The 14,406-nt window shown below is 37.5% G+C and overlaps 2 protein-coding genes across 3 annotated transcripts in view; both read left to right on the plus strand.

Annotated features, from left to right (window-relative positions):
• Positions 1 to 2,894, plus strand: part of dennd4c (DENN/MADD domain containing 4C) — a 58,029-nt gene extending 55,135 nt beyond the window's left edge. For both annotated transcript variants that reach the window (XM_015373847.1, XM_015373849.1), the window contains one exon: positions 641 to 2,894. In XM_015373847.1, coding sequence (XP_015229333.1) covers positions 641 to 777 — 137 coding nt within the window. In that variant the 3' untranslated portion in view covers positions 778 to 2,894. The remainder of the gene's footprint in view (positions 1 to 640) is intronic.
• A 4,592-nt stretch (positions 2,895 to 7,486) lies between these two features.
• On the plus strand, positions 7,487 to 14,406 carry LOC107084143 (borealin-2-like). The gene is made up of 10 exons (XM_015373834.1): positions 7,487 to 7,604; positions 7,674 to 7,805; positions 9,938 to 9,978; positions 10,051 to 10,102; positions 10,194 to 10,261; positions 10,319 to 10,380; positions 10,464 to 10,559; positions 13,068 to 13,149; positions 13,796 to 13,882; positions 14,330 to 14,406. Exons 1-10 carry the CDS (start codon positions 7,493 to 7,495, stop codon positions 14,372 to 14,374), a joined length of 777 nt encoding a protein of 258 aa, XP_015229320.1. The 5' UTR covers positions 7,487 to 7,492; the 3' UTR covers positions 14,375 to 14,406.

The raw sequence follows: 14,406 nt of genomic DNA on the forward strand, positions 1-14,406 counted from the left end.
CCTATAAAGTATAGATCTAGTTTTACTTCAGTTTAAGTTGTTTAAAACCTTCCTAATTATCACCCTGATCATATTCACCTCATAGCCACAGCAGTCAGCTAGCTAGTATATAAGCTTTCTGCACCATCATAACCAGCCCATCTTCTTAAACAAAAAGGAGACAATATGAGTCTTTATATTCTGTATTTTCTTGCACGCAAACCTGAAAGCCAGCCATTTTATTCCGATTTTCTAAAGGCTCCTTGTTTGTGCGTAATATGTCTTTTTTTCTTTTTTTTTGCTGGTGGCTGTACAGTGCAAAGGAATATAACCAATACAACAAGCATGAAAACACCATAATAAGAATAAAATAAAACGGGGGTTGAAGAGAGGCTTACTTGACACCTTGGTATGATCACAACACTTGGTGTTGTAAAATAGGAGTAGTTTGCCGGTGGTTTAGTGTGGTTTTACAAGTCTGACCGTAGCGGCTTTAAATACCCCGACCACTTGGACCCGATTCTCTCAAATTGAATTAACGGTTGGTTTTTTGTTTTTGTTTTTTTAGAAAAAATGACATTTTGCTGCTGTATTAAAGTTGATCATCATGTGGCTGCTGATGTTCCCTGAAATGATCTGTCTTTTGTTTGAACCTCTGCAGAGGCCTTCGACAGGGAGTACCGGCAGGCCTACGACCAGCTGAGCCCAGAGCAGCTCAAGTCTCTGCACCGCATGGACCGTCCGCCCAGCTCCAGCATCCAGTGGTGTCTCAAATGTTTCGGAGCCCCCTTCATCTGAAAATGGTCACATCTTGTAGCGTTCTCACTGGTCTTTTGCAGCAGTCTGAAGAAAGAAACGCAGAAGAACACTGAACTTTTTAAACCTCTCCCATTGCTAAACATGGTACTTTAAAGCTGCTTTTTCTTGTGTACTCTTTCCAATCCGTGGCTTTCACTTGGAAACGTTTCGGCCTCCTTGGTAAGCGTGAGAAATATTCATTACCCAGAATGCTTTGTCTGGCCACTGCGGTCACTTCCTTTTGTATTGTAACCTTCCCAAATCTGATCAGTGGGCTTTGTCCCAAAGGTACAGAACAACAGTTTTCTGTACGTGCACTTTCTTAAAACAGAGTTTCACCTCCTGTTTGTACATATTTATCATTCAAATGAGAAATCTGAAACCTGGGTTGCCTTTTTTGTGTTCTTTCTAAGTCTTAATGAATGCTCGAGTTTTTCAGGTTCAGATATACAAGCTCATGTCGTCAGTTTCAGTAACTGAAGCTTCGGACAATCACTAATTATTAATCACTAAAACAGATTCACAACATTCCAGTTTGCCCTGCAGCGAGATCATGTCTAATACGAGCACTGATCTCTGCAACAACACCTGAGAGCAGGAGTGCCACACTACTGATTTGCAGCCATTAAGAAACGATGCAAACAAGCTAACACAAGGAAAGATAAACAGCACCGGTTTGCTTTTATTATCTACCCTTTTTAACAGAAGGCTGCTGCCCTCGTTATGCTAACAGGCCTTACATGTACTTGAGCTATTCTTGCTTTTTTCTTGCATCAAAAAGCCTTCAAATGTTTTTACAGAGAAAAAATATGGTGAACCTTACTATTCATAGCCCTTCAAGTTTTTACACTTTTGGACGATGTAAAAACCAGAGATGCACCAAGTAGTACATAATTGTGAAATGAAAGGAAATTCAATTCTTTTTTTTAGGACACGAGAATCTTCTGAGGGTGTTTCTGCACCAGCTTTGCATTTAGAAACTGTTTCTCCTTCTTCTTTGCTAATTTTAGCTTAAAACTAATCAGATTGGACGGAGAACTGTAATTGAAATAATGTTTCAAGTTTATTTAAGTTTGGACTTTATCTAGGCAGTTCTACCGCATATGTATGCCCTGATTTAAAGCAATCCTCTGCAGCTCTGGCTCTGTGTTATTCCAGGATTATCCTGCATCTAGTTTCCTTCTGTTTCCTGAACAAGAGCCACCCCACAGCATAATGCAGCCACCACTGTGCTGCACTGTAGAAATGATGCATTTAGAATGGAATGTTGTTTTTTTTTGCCACTCTTAGCATTTTTTAATACTTTCTACTAGGCAGATTTAGGGTTTATTGGGGAAATAGAGCTGAATACAAATGAATGCCACACTTTTCAGGTTTAATTCGTAATACGTCTTTTAACTATGTACATCATCTTCCTTCAATTTCACATATATGCACCACTTTTTGTTTGATGGTCACAAAATAGGAGAAAACTTGCAGAGTTATGAAGCTTGTATTCCACACAGACTGGACGTCATTTTAAAGTTAGTCCAGTTCATTTAACGAATTCGCTGCAGAAACCAGAACTGGCAAATTACTGCTGATACTCTGACAGAACATTTTGAGATGACATTCCACTAAATGCTGAAGCATGAGGAAAATCATGTTGTTGCTGTGACGACCTGTTGGGGAAACGGGCCTCAGATTGAACTATTTTTAAGCCGAAGTTGGGAGCAGGACTTGTACAGATGAAATAATGTAAAATATTCCGTTTGCACTGCATAGAATAAAATCTGAACTTAAACCAGTGGGACTAAAATTAAGCCACTTTATAGAGCAAACAAAAAGAAAATCTCAATTATTTATTTTTGTATTATTCACATTCAGACGGCGGACGGTTTAGTAATGTAGACTTTTTATAACTAACAGCATCCTGTTCCCTTTAATTGTGTCCTAAGGGAGTCCATCCTGTACTGACTTTGTAAATTAGATTTCCTCAGTTGTACAAAGAAGACTTTAAAAAAAATGAAATAATCTAATAGATGAAAGTGCTCTCTTATCATCCTGTGGAAATGAAATGAATGTCTGTCATTAAATGCGCTGCAATAAATGAGTTTGTGAACTGATTAGAAACAAAAATGTCTTTATTTTATTGATCATACAGCTACATATTTAGCATTTCACACACATTTTCTGCTCAAGTGTTCATAAATGATATATTTGTATTAATGCAGTAAATAAAATCACAAACTGTAGGATAAAGTGTTTCCTTTTTAACATAAACATGATATTTAAGCTTTACATATTTTTTTAATTTTCACTAAATGAAATCTTGGCTCGTATTCTGAATGAAAATCATCCTGCTTTTATTAGGGTTGAAACAATTATATTAATCGATTATTGAAATAATCGTCAACTAATTTGGTAATCGAATAATTGTTAGTAGACAGACTCTAGTAGATGCCTTTAGCTGACAAAGCAACCCACTTATAGCAGTAATTATATGAAAATTATATTTAAAAAAAATCTATAAACATTCTGCATTTAAGATTGGAAAAAAAAAAAAAAAAACCTCTCATCTGTCAATATGCTCTATCCAGAACTTTTGTAGTGGAAAAGTTCTTGTTTCACCTAGTTATTTTTGTAAAAAAAAAAAAAAAAAAAGAACCTTTGGGTAGCTGATTAATCGGTTAATCGCTTTGCAAAATAATCCTTAGTTCCAGCTCTACTTTTATTATATAATTTTCTATTCTGACATTCATGCTGTGTAAAAATTCACAATGTTTTGTTTTTTGTTTCTCATTCCTTCCTGTTTCAGAATGTACTTTATTAGCCAGTCCTCATCTTTCTGTTTGTCTGTTTGCTACTTTACTGGCTGCTGTTGAAGATTCTCAGTCATCCAGATCATAGTCATTCCAAAAAAAGTTTAAAAAAAAACAATCCACTGGACTTTGTTTTCCAAGTTTGAAGACGTTTTGCTTCCCATCCAGGAATTGAAAAAGCTTCCTCAATGGGAAGCGAAACTTCTTCAAACTTGCAAACAAAGTCCAGTGGATTGTTTTCTTACTTTTGTGGAATCCGTCATTGGTTAATAATCAAAACATCCACCTAATTAAATATATTTTTATCCATCTCAGATTTCAACAATCTACCACTCCACGTGTCCTGCCTTTACTTTGTTTTGCAATCTATCCATGTCACTAGCAATGCTTTCCCTTCATCTGTTCTTATATCCATTCATTGTGTTTGCAGGTTCCACATTCAAAGCGCTCCCATCGAAGAAATGTCAGTCATGAGATATTTTTGTTTTACATTTAAACCATCTCAAAAAGGGCTTAGAAGATTCGGAGTTTAGTAAATCTCCAAATCCCGTTGAAAAAACAAATCTTTTTTTAAGATTGAGGTCTGAAAGTTGTTTTCCATGTTTCTCAATCACATGTAGCTGATATCTGCAGCTCGGAGTAAGTTTAAAAACTTTAAGGGCTAAAGGTTTGATTTAAACAATTGAGGATCTGCAGTTTTGGCTTAAAAAAAAAAAAGGTTCACTAAGGATTTAAAAAGAAACGTCTCTCATAATCCATAGTTTTCAACCCGAAAAGTGCTGCTTGTCCTCTTCAGGACTGAGGGAAGTTCCTGCCTTCAATGGAGGAGTTCAACTGTCTCAAGGTCTTGTTCATGGGTGAGAACAGAGCAACAGAGAGATCAATACAGCTGCTGCTGCATTGCAGACACGTCCTTGTCTCTACACGACCGGTCTGTTGTGAAGAGAGAGTTGGGCCCTAACCTCCATCCATTTTCTCCTGCTTAATCAATTTTTCTCCCTCTTATCGATCAGGGTAACCAGTGCCTATCTCCAGTAGTCTGTCGATAAAAGGCAGGGTACAACCTGGACAGGTTGATGGTCTGTCACAGGATAATAGAAACATATAACCATGTATGCACACACATAATGGTGATTGGACTGTGGGAGGAGGTTGGAGCAATTAGTCTTTTTTTTTCTTTTAAACAAGCGCATTTTTTTCCTTGAATAGAGCAGGTAAGTGAGACACTTAACGTCACCTATGGTCTTGGTCTTGAACAAAAGAGCGAAATCCTGGATATAAGTGAGCTTCTGCAAGGTTGTTGGAAACACCCTTAGGGCAAAAGGCTAGGATGAGGAACTCGGCCATCAACCAGTGGAGCCAGCTGAGGTGGTCACTCTGGCATCTTTTTCAAACGGGGCTCTAAACACTCCCCACTGAAAGGATGGCCCTGGACGTGCTGGAAGGACATCTGTGCGTCACTGGAATGCGTCGCATTTCATGAGTATTTTTGTAAACTGAGCAAATTGTGGAAGAGGTTCAGCCCATCTACAGTAGGCACCAAAAGCTCTTAGACCACCACTCCCTAAAGAATGAGCCACCAGTGCAGAGCTTGCTCTGCAGTCACAGGATGTGCGTGAAGGTTTATTTTTAGGCACAGTAACAAAAGGAACTTTGAAACATCTTCTCATGACCAGAAGACTAACGCAGCTCTAACCTCTGTCCAAACAAAACTTCAGTTGCTCACTGAAAGTTTGGAACGCCTCATTTGAACTCTTGGGATATTTTCTGTTTTGGAAGAGAACTCAGAATTCAGTCATTAGCGTTTGCATCTACCTGCAGCACTCTGTCAATTATATTACACAGCGATAAGCTTCTAAGTTGTGCATAAAAGGCAAATGGCTTTTGTTGAACCTTCCGTTGCCTCAGTCTGGGAATGTTAGTGATGGATGGTAGGGGATTTAGCATTACTTGTATTTCCACTGAGACTTTAAACTGACCAATGCACATGCATAGTTCAGTGTTACTTAGATTCCACCTTCCTCTGGTGTTTTGGAGCATATGGAAAAATCATTTTTCTGTAGAAGGAAAATGTCGGGCCAGCGATAAAGCCTCCTGCTACTTTGTGTGGGGTTTGGAGAGTGGGCTTATTCTCAATGCTTCCAGAGGGCTCTGGCGTGTCTAGAGGATCTAAAATCCAAGGAGGAGTCAGCACTGTGTAACAATAAAAGTTTCAAAAAAGAAAATTAAAAATAATCCACTGGACTTTATTTCCAATTATGAAGACGTTTTGCTTCCCACCTAGATGCTATTCACGGTGTTGGAATCAAACAGCCAAAGATGGTTAATTTTTATCAGAAAAGATTTATTAATAATAATTTTTCCAAAATTCTAGAGAATAATAAATGTCTGTTGATTAAACATATCATTTGCCCGTTATAATAGTATTGGGGAAGAAATGGGCAATGAAAGAGTTTTTATNCTCATGACTGGTTTTTACTTTAACACGGAGGAGGTAGTATCATGGTGTGAGAGAAATTAGCTGCTTCTAGAGTCACAATCTGCTTCATTGTCAACATGTGTGCACAAATATGAATTTTAAGTTTAGTTTCACAGGCTCACTGTGGACAAACACTAAATATAAATACCTGAAAACAATTATAAAGAAATGGAGATGGCCAAGATCAGGTGTCCTTCACCTTTCAGATGTTTCTCTGCTTCTTCACCTGAATCAAATGGCTCAATTACATCATCAGCTTGCAATCAAGTTCTCCAAGTTCTGCTCATGACAGGATTTTTTTTATTTTGGTGTTTTGAAGTTGAGACGCATCTAAAAGATGCAAGACACCAGAGCTCATGGTCTGGAATAGAGAAACCCTGGCCTACCAGCCCAAGTCACCTAAAAGAGTATTAAAGACACAGGTCCTTAAGCTTTCAATACCCTTAAGCAAGTTACCTGATGGTGGCTTGCAAAACGTTAAAGTATATTGTATTGACAATAGAATGTCACCCTTTATTTTTTTTATGTAGTATTTTCTTGCAGTTTGGAGCCAGAATATTGCCCAGTTTTTTTTGTTGTTTTTTTTTTTTGGATTGATATATATTTCAACAATCTCTGTCCAACTATGGTCTCTTCAAATCCAATTAGTGCAAGTGGTTATTGTTAAAAATCCTCTTCAAATTTTTGGTGTTAAAATTTGGAACTTGTAATAAGCGTGGCTTGTATTTACAGCATTATTTGACATACAAGCCCATAACTCTAGTCATACATGTGTAGTTTCATGAAAACTAACAAAAAACAATTAGCAAGAAAGGGAAAACAAATATTTTCTTATATGGTCCAACTATAATAACAAACCAGTGTAGTGTACCATTTTATTTATTTGTATACATAATTTAAAGGCGTTTTTTAAACTTTTTTGTAGGGAGGGTGCATTTCATTAAGTTAATGAAATACAAGATGCACTTGTTTTAATGATTAAAACAAGTGTATCCAAATCCAGGACTCAATCTAAGTAGAAAGCAGCTTTTAGTAAAAAAAAGGTTTCAATGAAACTGAAATAGTCTGCTACATAAAGCAAGAAAGGGAGATTAGTAACTAATAGCGGTTTCTTATTTAGTGAACTCATCAGTCGGTTTCAGAAAAGAAAACAGCTACTGAAATTTAGAGGAAATTAACAGTCATCTAATTTATTTTATTTACCTATTGTATTAACTGAATCTAAGTCAAAGTAGGGCAGCTTATATTAGAACTGGTTGCAATTCATTGATTAGTTGCAGCTGTGTTCTTCCGCCCAGAGCCTCATCACCGCAGGTGCGCTGGGCGCAGTGATACCCCAATTAAATCTGGTAGGATCACAGGTGTGCGATCCTGAGGTTGCTTCGTTGTTCTTGATTTTTAAATTTTATTGAAGAAATTTAATTGAGAAGAAGAGATGCCGAGGCGACGGACGAAAGATCAAGGAGGCACTGAAAACAAACAGCAGCTAAGTCGTGAAATGCGGCGAAAGAAACTGGCCCTTTTTATCCAACAGTTTGAGAAAGAAGGTACACTTAGATGGGAAGGGGGTCTTAAAGGTAAGAATAATTTTATTTTTTTTAAACGTGTCTTTGCAGCACAGGACCGCCTTAACGACCTGGAGTCCAGAATGGAGGATTTGCTGGCAACAACAGATAAATTGTTTAAAGTGGAGCTGATGAAGATGCCTCCTTCTCTTCAAAACACTCTTATACGAGACCTGATAAGTGGTGAGTGTGGGAGGTTCCACTGTAACATTAAAATCTCACCATATGCATCCCTGCTTAGTAGTGCAAACTCTATGCATTTATTTGGTTTAATCAATAAATTAAACTGATCCAGATCAACCTCAAACAATCAGATGCTGTTAATGCTCAAACACTTTGGGGAAGAGTAGAATATGGGCAATATGCCAACTGCTTCAAGTTGGAATAAGATGAGTTATGTTAATGTGAAAAACTAAAACCCTACATCACCTGTTAAATTAACATCCATTGCAGTGATGGGTGGGTATAGGCATCACATTTTGAGTATAATGTTTTTCTGTATTTATTTGATCTATAAAGATTATCCAAAGGTTTGTTACTGGTTTAAGTCTAGTGTTTAGTTGTCGCAGCAATTTAGTTCCTTTTCCAACTTATGCTGGTGAAGATACTCAGTTATCAGGCCATATTCATTCCAAAAAAGTAAAAAAAAAAAAAAAAACAACAAAAAAAAAGACACTGCAGACATCCCAAGTTTAAAAAACTCATTTCAGAGAGATGCTTATTGTACAGAAAAGGATTAGGGTCACTGGAAAAAAGTGAACTGATTTTTAAATATAATTTCATTTTAATATGGGGAAAAAAAGTCAGAATTCTGACTTTAATCTCAGAATTTTGGATCTTAATGGAGATGGGCACCATGATGGAAGAGATGTGGGAGCACTCAGCTCCACTGACAAAAATGTGAGTTGTTTGGGAGGAACAGTACCACTTTAGTGGAAAATGATGAAATTAGGCAACTTTTTACGTGTCCGAGGGGTTCCCCGGTGATGCTATTTGATTAATGGAAGAGCAGAAGGTGATTTAAACAAGAGACCTAGTTTAATAAAACAGTCATGGCTACAACTTGATGCTAACATGTTTGTTAGCTGTCAGAATTCTGAATTTTTTTCTCATAATATACTGAAATAAAATGTAAAAATCTGTAAACTTTTTTTTTTTTTTCTCAGAGGCCCTAATCCTCTTATTATTGAACACCCCACCTTTTTTCTGATTAATCCAATCAGCGCGCTCTCTGATAAGTCGCTTGGAACGCTTGTTGAACAGAGCATCGCTTTGTACAACATGCATTGCACAGGTTTCACAGGCAACCTCCTCCCCACACCTACTTTATCTTGTTGTGCCTGCACAATCAAAGTAGTTCGAATTCGCACATGGTGCACAAATTATTGTATTGACTGCACAATCTCACTCGCATAAAAAAAAAACACCGCCTCGCAATCTAAAATGCTGGATAATTTATCCATCTGGCGAACATCTGTGAACAACTATCGGTATCAGGGAGACTCCCGAAACTTCCGGCAGACTTGGGATGTCTGACTTTGTTTTCCAAGTTTGAAGATGTTTTTCTTCCCATCCAGAAAGTTCTCAATTCAAAATGTTTGGATTAGTGTTGAGTTCCAAGTTTTATGCAGTAGCCCAACAAAGCCTTTTTATGGCTTAGAAAACGTGCAAATTGAATTGAATGAACAGATCCACCCCTGCGTAATGGGGAATTGTTGAGGTTGTTGTTCGCCTACAAAACTCGATACTGGCCTATGCCAGTACCTGTGTACTAGTATGTAGGACTAAAGCTACGACTGAGTATTGGGCCAGGCTAGAGATTTTTATTTTTTTTATTACCAGAATAAAGTCGCAACATTACGAGAATATAGTTGTATTTTATGACAGCTCTTACAAGAAGCACTTTCGTCACAAAAATGAGGAATGTTGAGCATCGTGTGAAGTTATACTTTGGTATCAGTTTGACAAATGAGGAAATCTTTTAGTGCACCAGCATCAAATTGGGCAATATGTCAAAGTGGACCTAGGTAGCTGTTTGGTGGTGCTGTTATATTATTAATACAGGTCATTTACCATTTCTATTCCTCCTCCCACTTATTACCTCTTCTGTCTGTCTTTTGGATCTTTAAAACTAGATTTGTCAGGCATCCTAATCTTGTTAACCTCTTCAAACAGATTACAATCGGATCATAAATGGGTTATAAATGATGAAATATTGTTGAAACTAATATAGATGCCTTACTTGTGGGTGTTACCCTTTTTACTTTTTGTTGAGGATAAAAACAACTTTTTTCATTTTCTGTGTATCTTGTTAGAGGAAGAAGCCTCAGCCAGTGATGCATCTATAGCCATGAAGGTGAGGTTTTACTATCCCACTATACTTGATTAGGATTATTTTTAATAAAATTTATATTTTCACCTATTGCAGAGTGAGTCCCTTGAAATGACTCCTCCCCTCAGGCGAAACCACAGCAGAAGATGTAATTGATCACATTATCAAGCATAAAGGTTATTGCACTGATTACTGTGGTTTAAAATGGGTTTTGTGCTTTTTTCTATTTACTTTCAAAGTAAAGTCGGCAGATACTCCCCCAGTGTGTTCCAGCTCAGGCCAGAGGTCTTCCACTAGGAATCCAAAGGTAATGTATAAAGGATTTATTGTAAAATGATGGGTTAACAGTTATTTATTTTTCTAGGTTGTTAAGGGCACCAGAAGTACTAGAAACCTAGTTGGAAGCAACAGCACTGGAAACCTCGTGTAAGCCCAGAAATCAAGGTAAAGTTGTTACCGTGATGGAGGAAAAAAGGTCATGGGATGACATCGGTTTCCTTTTCCTGCAGAGGTTCCTCAGTGATGACCAAACGAGCACAGACTCGGCTAACGAGTCGTCAAACTGCAGAGCAGGCGGTACAGAAGCAGACCACACCTAAACTCAGGTCTGTCCCTCTTGTCAGTAAAGCAGACTATGAAAATCAAATCTAGCATTGATAAACCAGCTCTTTATTGGATCCAAAAACTATTTTGTCACTGTGCTGCAAATATGTTAAAATATAACTTGTAAGATGGAAAGAGGCCTATGTATAATAATTCATAGTGGGGTCAAATCCTCCTGAGGGGCTGATTAACAAAACATGGACCTAATCAAGATTTTATCAGTTGTAATGGGGCAGTATTAAAAAAAACAAACTCATGGCTAAATGCATTCTGGAAAGTAAGACGTAGGTCAGCACTACAGAATGCTGATCATAAAAATAAACTCCACCAGGCAGAGAGCCCATATACACTGTATGCAGAATTATCAGGGAAGTTGTATTATTTTATTGGGCCACAATGGTGCTCTTTATCAACCCAAAAAACTCCTAAATATCAAAGTTTCATATTTTTGGAAGTTGATGTGGTGTTTTTTTTTTAGATTTGGCCATTTTATGAGGATGTCTGTGTGCAGGTTAATATTGCTATGCAGAATTATTGGGCAACATACTAAACAACAAATGTATACCCATGTCATTTGTTTATTTTCACCAGGTAAACCAATATAACAACTCAAAATTCAGAAATAAACATTTGCGACATTTAAAAACGAAAACAAATCAGTGACCAATATAGTCACCTTTCTTCACCATGATGCTCAAAAGCCTTCCATCCATAGATTATGTCAGTGTCTTGATCTGTTTGTGATTCACATTGCGTGCAGCAGCGACCACAGCCTCACGGACACTGTTCAGAGAGGTGGACTGTTTTTCCTCCCTGTAGATCTTAGATTTCATGAAGGACCACAGGTTCTCGATGGGGTTCACATCAGGTGAACAAGGGGGCCATGTCATTATTTTTTCCCCTTCTAGACTTTTTCTGGCAAACCATGCTTGGGTGTATTTTGATGCGTGTGACGGAGCATTGGCCTGCATGAATATCATGTTTTTCTTGAATGGTGGCAACTTGTTCTTGTACCACTGTTTGAAGAAGGTGTCTTCAAGAAACTGGCGGTAGGTCTGGGAGTTGATGCTGACTCCATCAACCCGAAAAGGTCCCACCAACTCATCTTTGATACCAGCCCATACCAGTACCTCACCTCCACCTTGCTGGTGTCTGAGTCGATAAGGAAGTTGCTGCCCTTTACTGATCCAGCCTGGTGCCCATCCATCTGTCCAATCAAGACTTACTCTCATTTCATCAGACCAAAACACCTTGGAGAAATCAGTCCTCAGATATTTCTTGGCCCAATCTTGATGTTTTGTCTTGTCTTGTTCAAAGGTGGCCTTTTTTTCAGCTTTCCTTACTTTGGCCACGTCCCTGAGTATTGAGCACCTTGTGCTTCTCAGCACTCCAGACATGTTGCAGCTCTGAAATATGGCACAGCCATTGGCAAATGGCTTCCTGGCCGCTTCATGCTTGATCCTTCTCTATTATTTTGGATCTTCTTTTTTTTCCAATACGCTTGTTGCGCCCCTGTTGGCTATTTGCCATGAACCGCCTGATTGGGCGATGATCCTGCTTCAAAACCTTGGCAACTTCCAAACTGCTGCACCCCTCTGAAAGACATCTGACAATTTGACATTTCAGTCTGTCAAATCTCTTTTCTGACCCATTTTGCGAAAGGAAAGAAAGTTGCCTAATAATTAAGCACACCTTATATAGGGTGTTGATGTCATTAGGCCACACCCCTTCTCATTAGAGATGTACACCACCTGATTTACTTAATTTGTAGGTGGCTTTTAAGCCTATACAGCTTGGAGTAGGACATGTATGAAAAAGATGTGGTCGAAATACTCATTTGCCTAAATTCTGCACACAGTGTAGATATCATGCATATTTTGCATCAAGACAGCTGGGTTTTCCTATTTTGTTTAAATAAAATGAGTATATTTGTTTATAATGAAATATGGATTTCTATTTTCTTTATGCATCTAATCTTTTTAGTAGGAGAAAATTGGACCCATTTGGTCTGTCAACTTGAGCAACAATCTTCTTTGCCATCTTCCTCTTTGTAGCTGTAGCACTGTTTGTCTTTCCTTTAAACACATTCTTTTTTTTCATACTGTCTTCATTTAAATTTTTAGTTCCAGTGGGTAGAAATAGGCCCTTCCTGTTCCCTGTTGTCATGGTGACTCGTCTAATTGGGGCTAGTCTAATGCATCAAAAAAGGGATTACAGCTGATTTTGATCCTATACTGTAGACCTTCATCTAGGCCTGCATGGTCTTGCGTTATAAGCAGTGAAAAGCACATTTTTTTTTTTTTAAGTTGAAATGTATTGAGCATATGTGTAGCAATACACAATGGTGCCATTATCTTGCTTTGGAACCGATTAGCTAGAATTGTGGTGGTTGAATAGAAGAATAAGAATATTAACTATTTATTTTTTTTGTCTCTGACAAATGTTATCAAGAGCTGCTCCCCAAAATCCTCTAGAATCCACAGTTGTGCTGAAACTATCCTCTTTTACAGGTCAGTTATGTCTGCTGGGGATATTTTTTGTTCAAAGGGAGGAGCTGCAGCTCACATCTCTGTGACGACGGCGCAGGGACAGGTAAGAAAAATCTTGGAGCTGCAGAGGAGATGGCTGAAACCAGGTTAACAGTCTGTGTTCTAATGTAGGAGTTCCTGATGCTTGCATTATTGGTCTAATGCATGTTAGATTCAGCTAAAACACCATAAGTGTTAAAAAAAAATAAATAAATAAAAAAAAGCAAATCTTCATTAAATGTTTCCAAATACCTGCTTTCCAGAAACCATCTGACCTTGCATGGGAAAAGCTGCATTTTTAGCCTGAGAGATGTCCACACTTCATCAGTGATTGGATGTGGTTTACATCCTAATTTCAGAATTTAACCTTATTGGAGTGGAAAAGAGAGCAAGCAGCAATTCTTTGTTCCATGATGGAATATTATAACTCTTTAAATCTATGATACTTTACATTTATGCAACCAACCGAAGATGATATAATTAAAGATTGTTAAATGTTTTATATCCATTTTTAAAATATTTACTTTGTTTGTTTTAAAGTGAAGCTGGAGATATTTTTGTTTAATGATTTTTAACCTGCATACATAATGCTGCCAGCACTTGAAATTTTTTCTGTTTACAGATAAGTTTTTCCAGATTTTTTCACTTCTTTTGCAGCAGTCTTTCTATAAAAAATGTTTGGTGTTAAACTAAATTATTTTTATTTCTAGATGTTGAGTTTTTCTGAAGAGACGAGGGATGAAATTAACTTGGACCTGCTTGATGACGTCGCTTGGTGCCAGATTAAAAAGCTTTCGGTGAGCTCCTCAAAAATGTGTTCAGGGCTGCAACATATTAATCTTCCACACCTTTACACACTCAGTCTTATAACTTTTATGAATGTTGCATACTACTCTGGACATTTGACATCCAAAAGCTTCATCTAGTTTTTATCTGAAACGACTCCTTTGGCTTTTTAAATCACCTGATCTACAGTTGAACGTTTTAATCAGAGCTTAATTATTTTGCTCTAAATGTATTTTGAAGCTCATTTTCTGTTCTTTGACACTTGTTTTTTTTTTATTTTTTTTTATTTTGAATATTACAAATATATTTAAAAAGCCGTTTCCGTGCTCCTTTCAACCAGGATCCTATAAAGTTGCTCTCTCGCCCCTCTGTTGTGGGGATGAAAATTTTTACACTAATTGCACTTTAACTCATTAATTGGTTATTAATTATTCTTCATTTTTTATCTTTTTCCTCAGGGTCTGATGGAGTATTTATCACGGCACCATCGCATTCATCAATGAATAAAGATGAATGGGCATTTTAATTTACCTGC

This window comes from Cyprinodon variegatus, unplaced genomic scaffold, assembly GCF_000732505.1.
Source record: "Cyprinodon variegatus isolate N-32 unplaced genomic scaffold, C_variegatus-1.0 Scaffold93, whole genome shotgun sequence".
In the NCBI taxonomy this organism is placed as follows: Eukaryota; Metazoa; Chordata; class Actinopteri; order Cyprinodontiformes; family Cyprinodontidae; genus Cyprinodon; species Cyprinodon variegatus.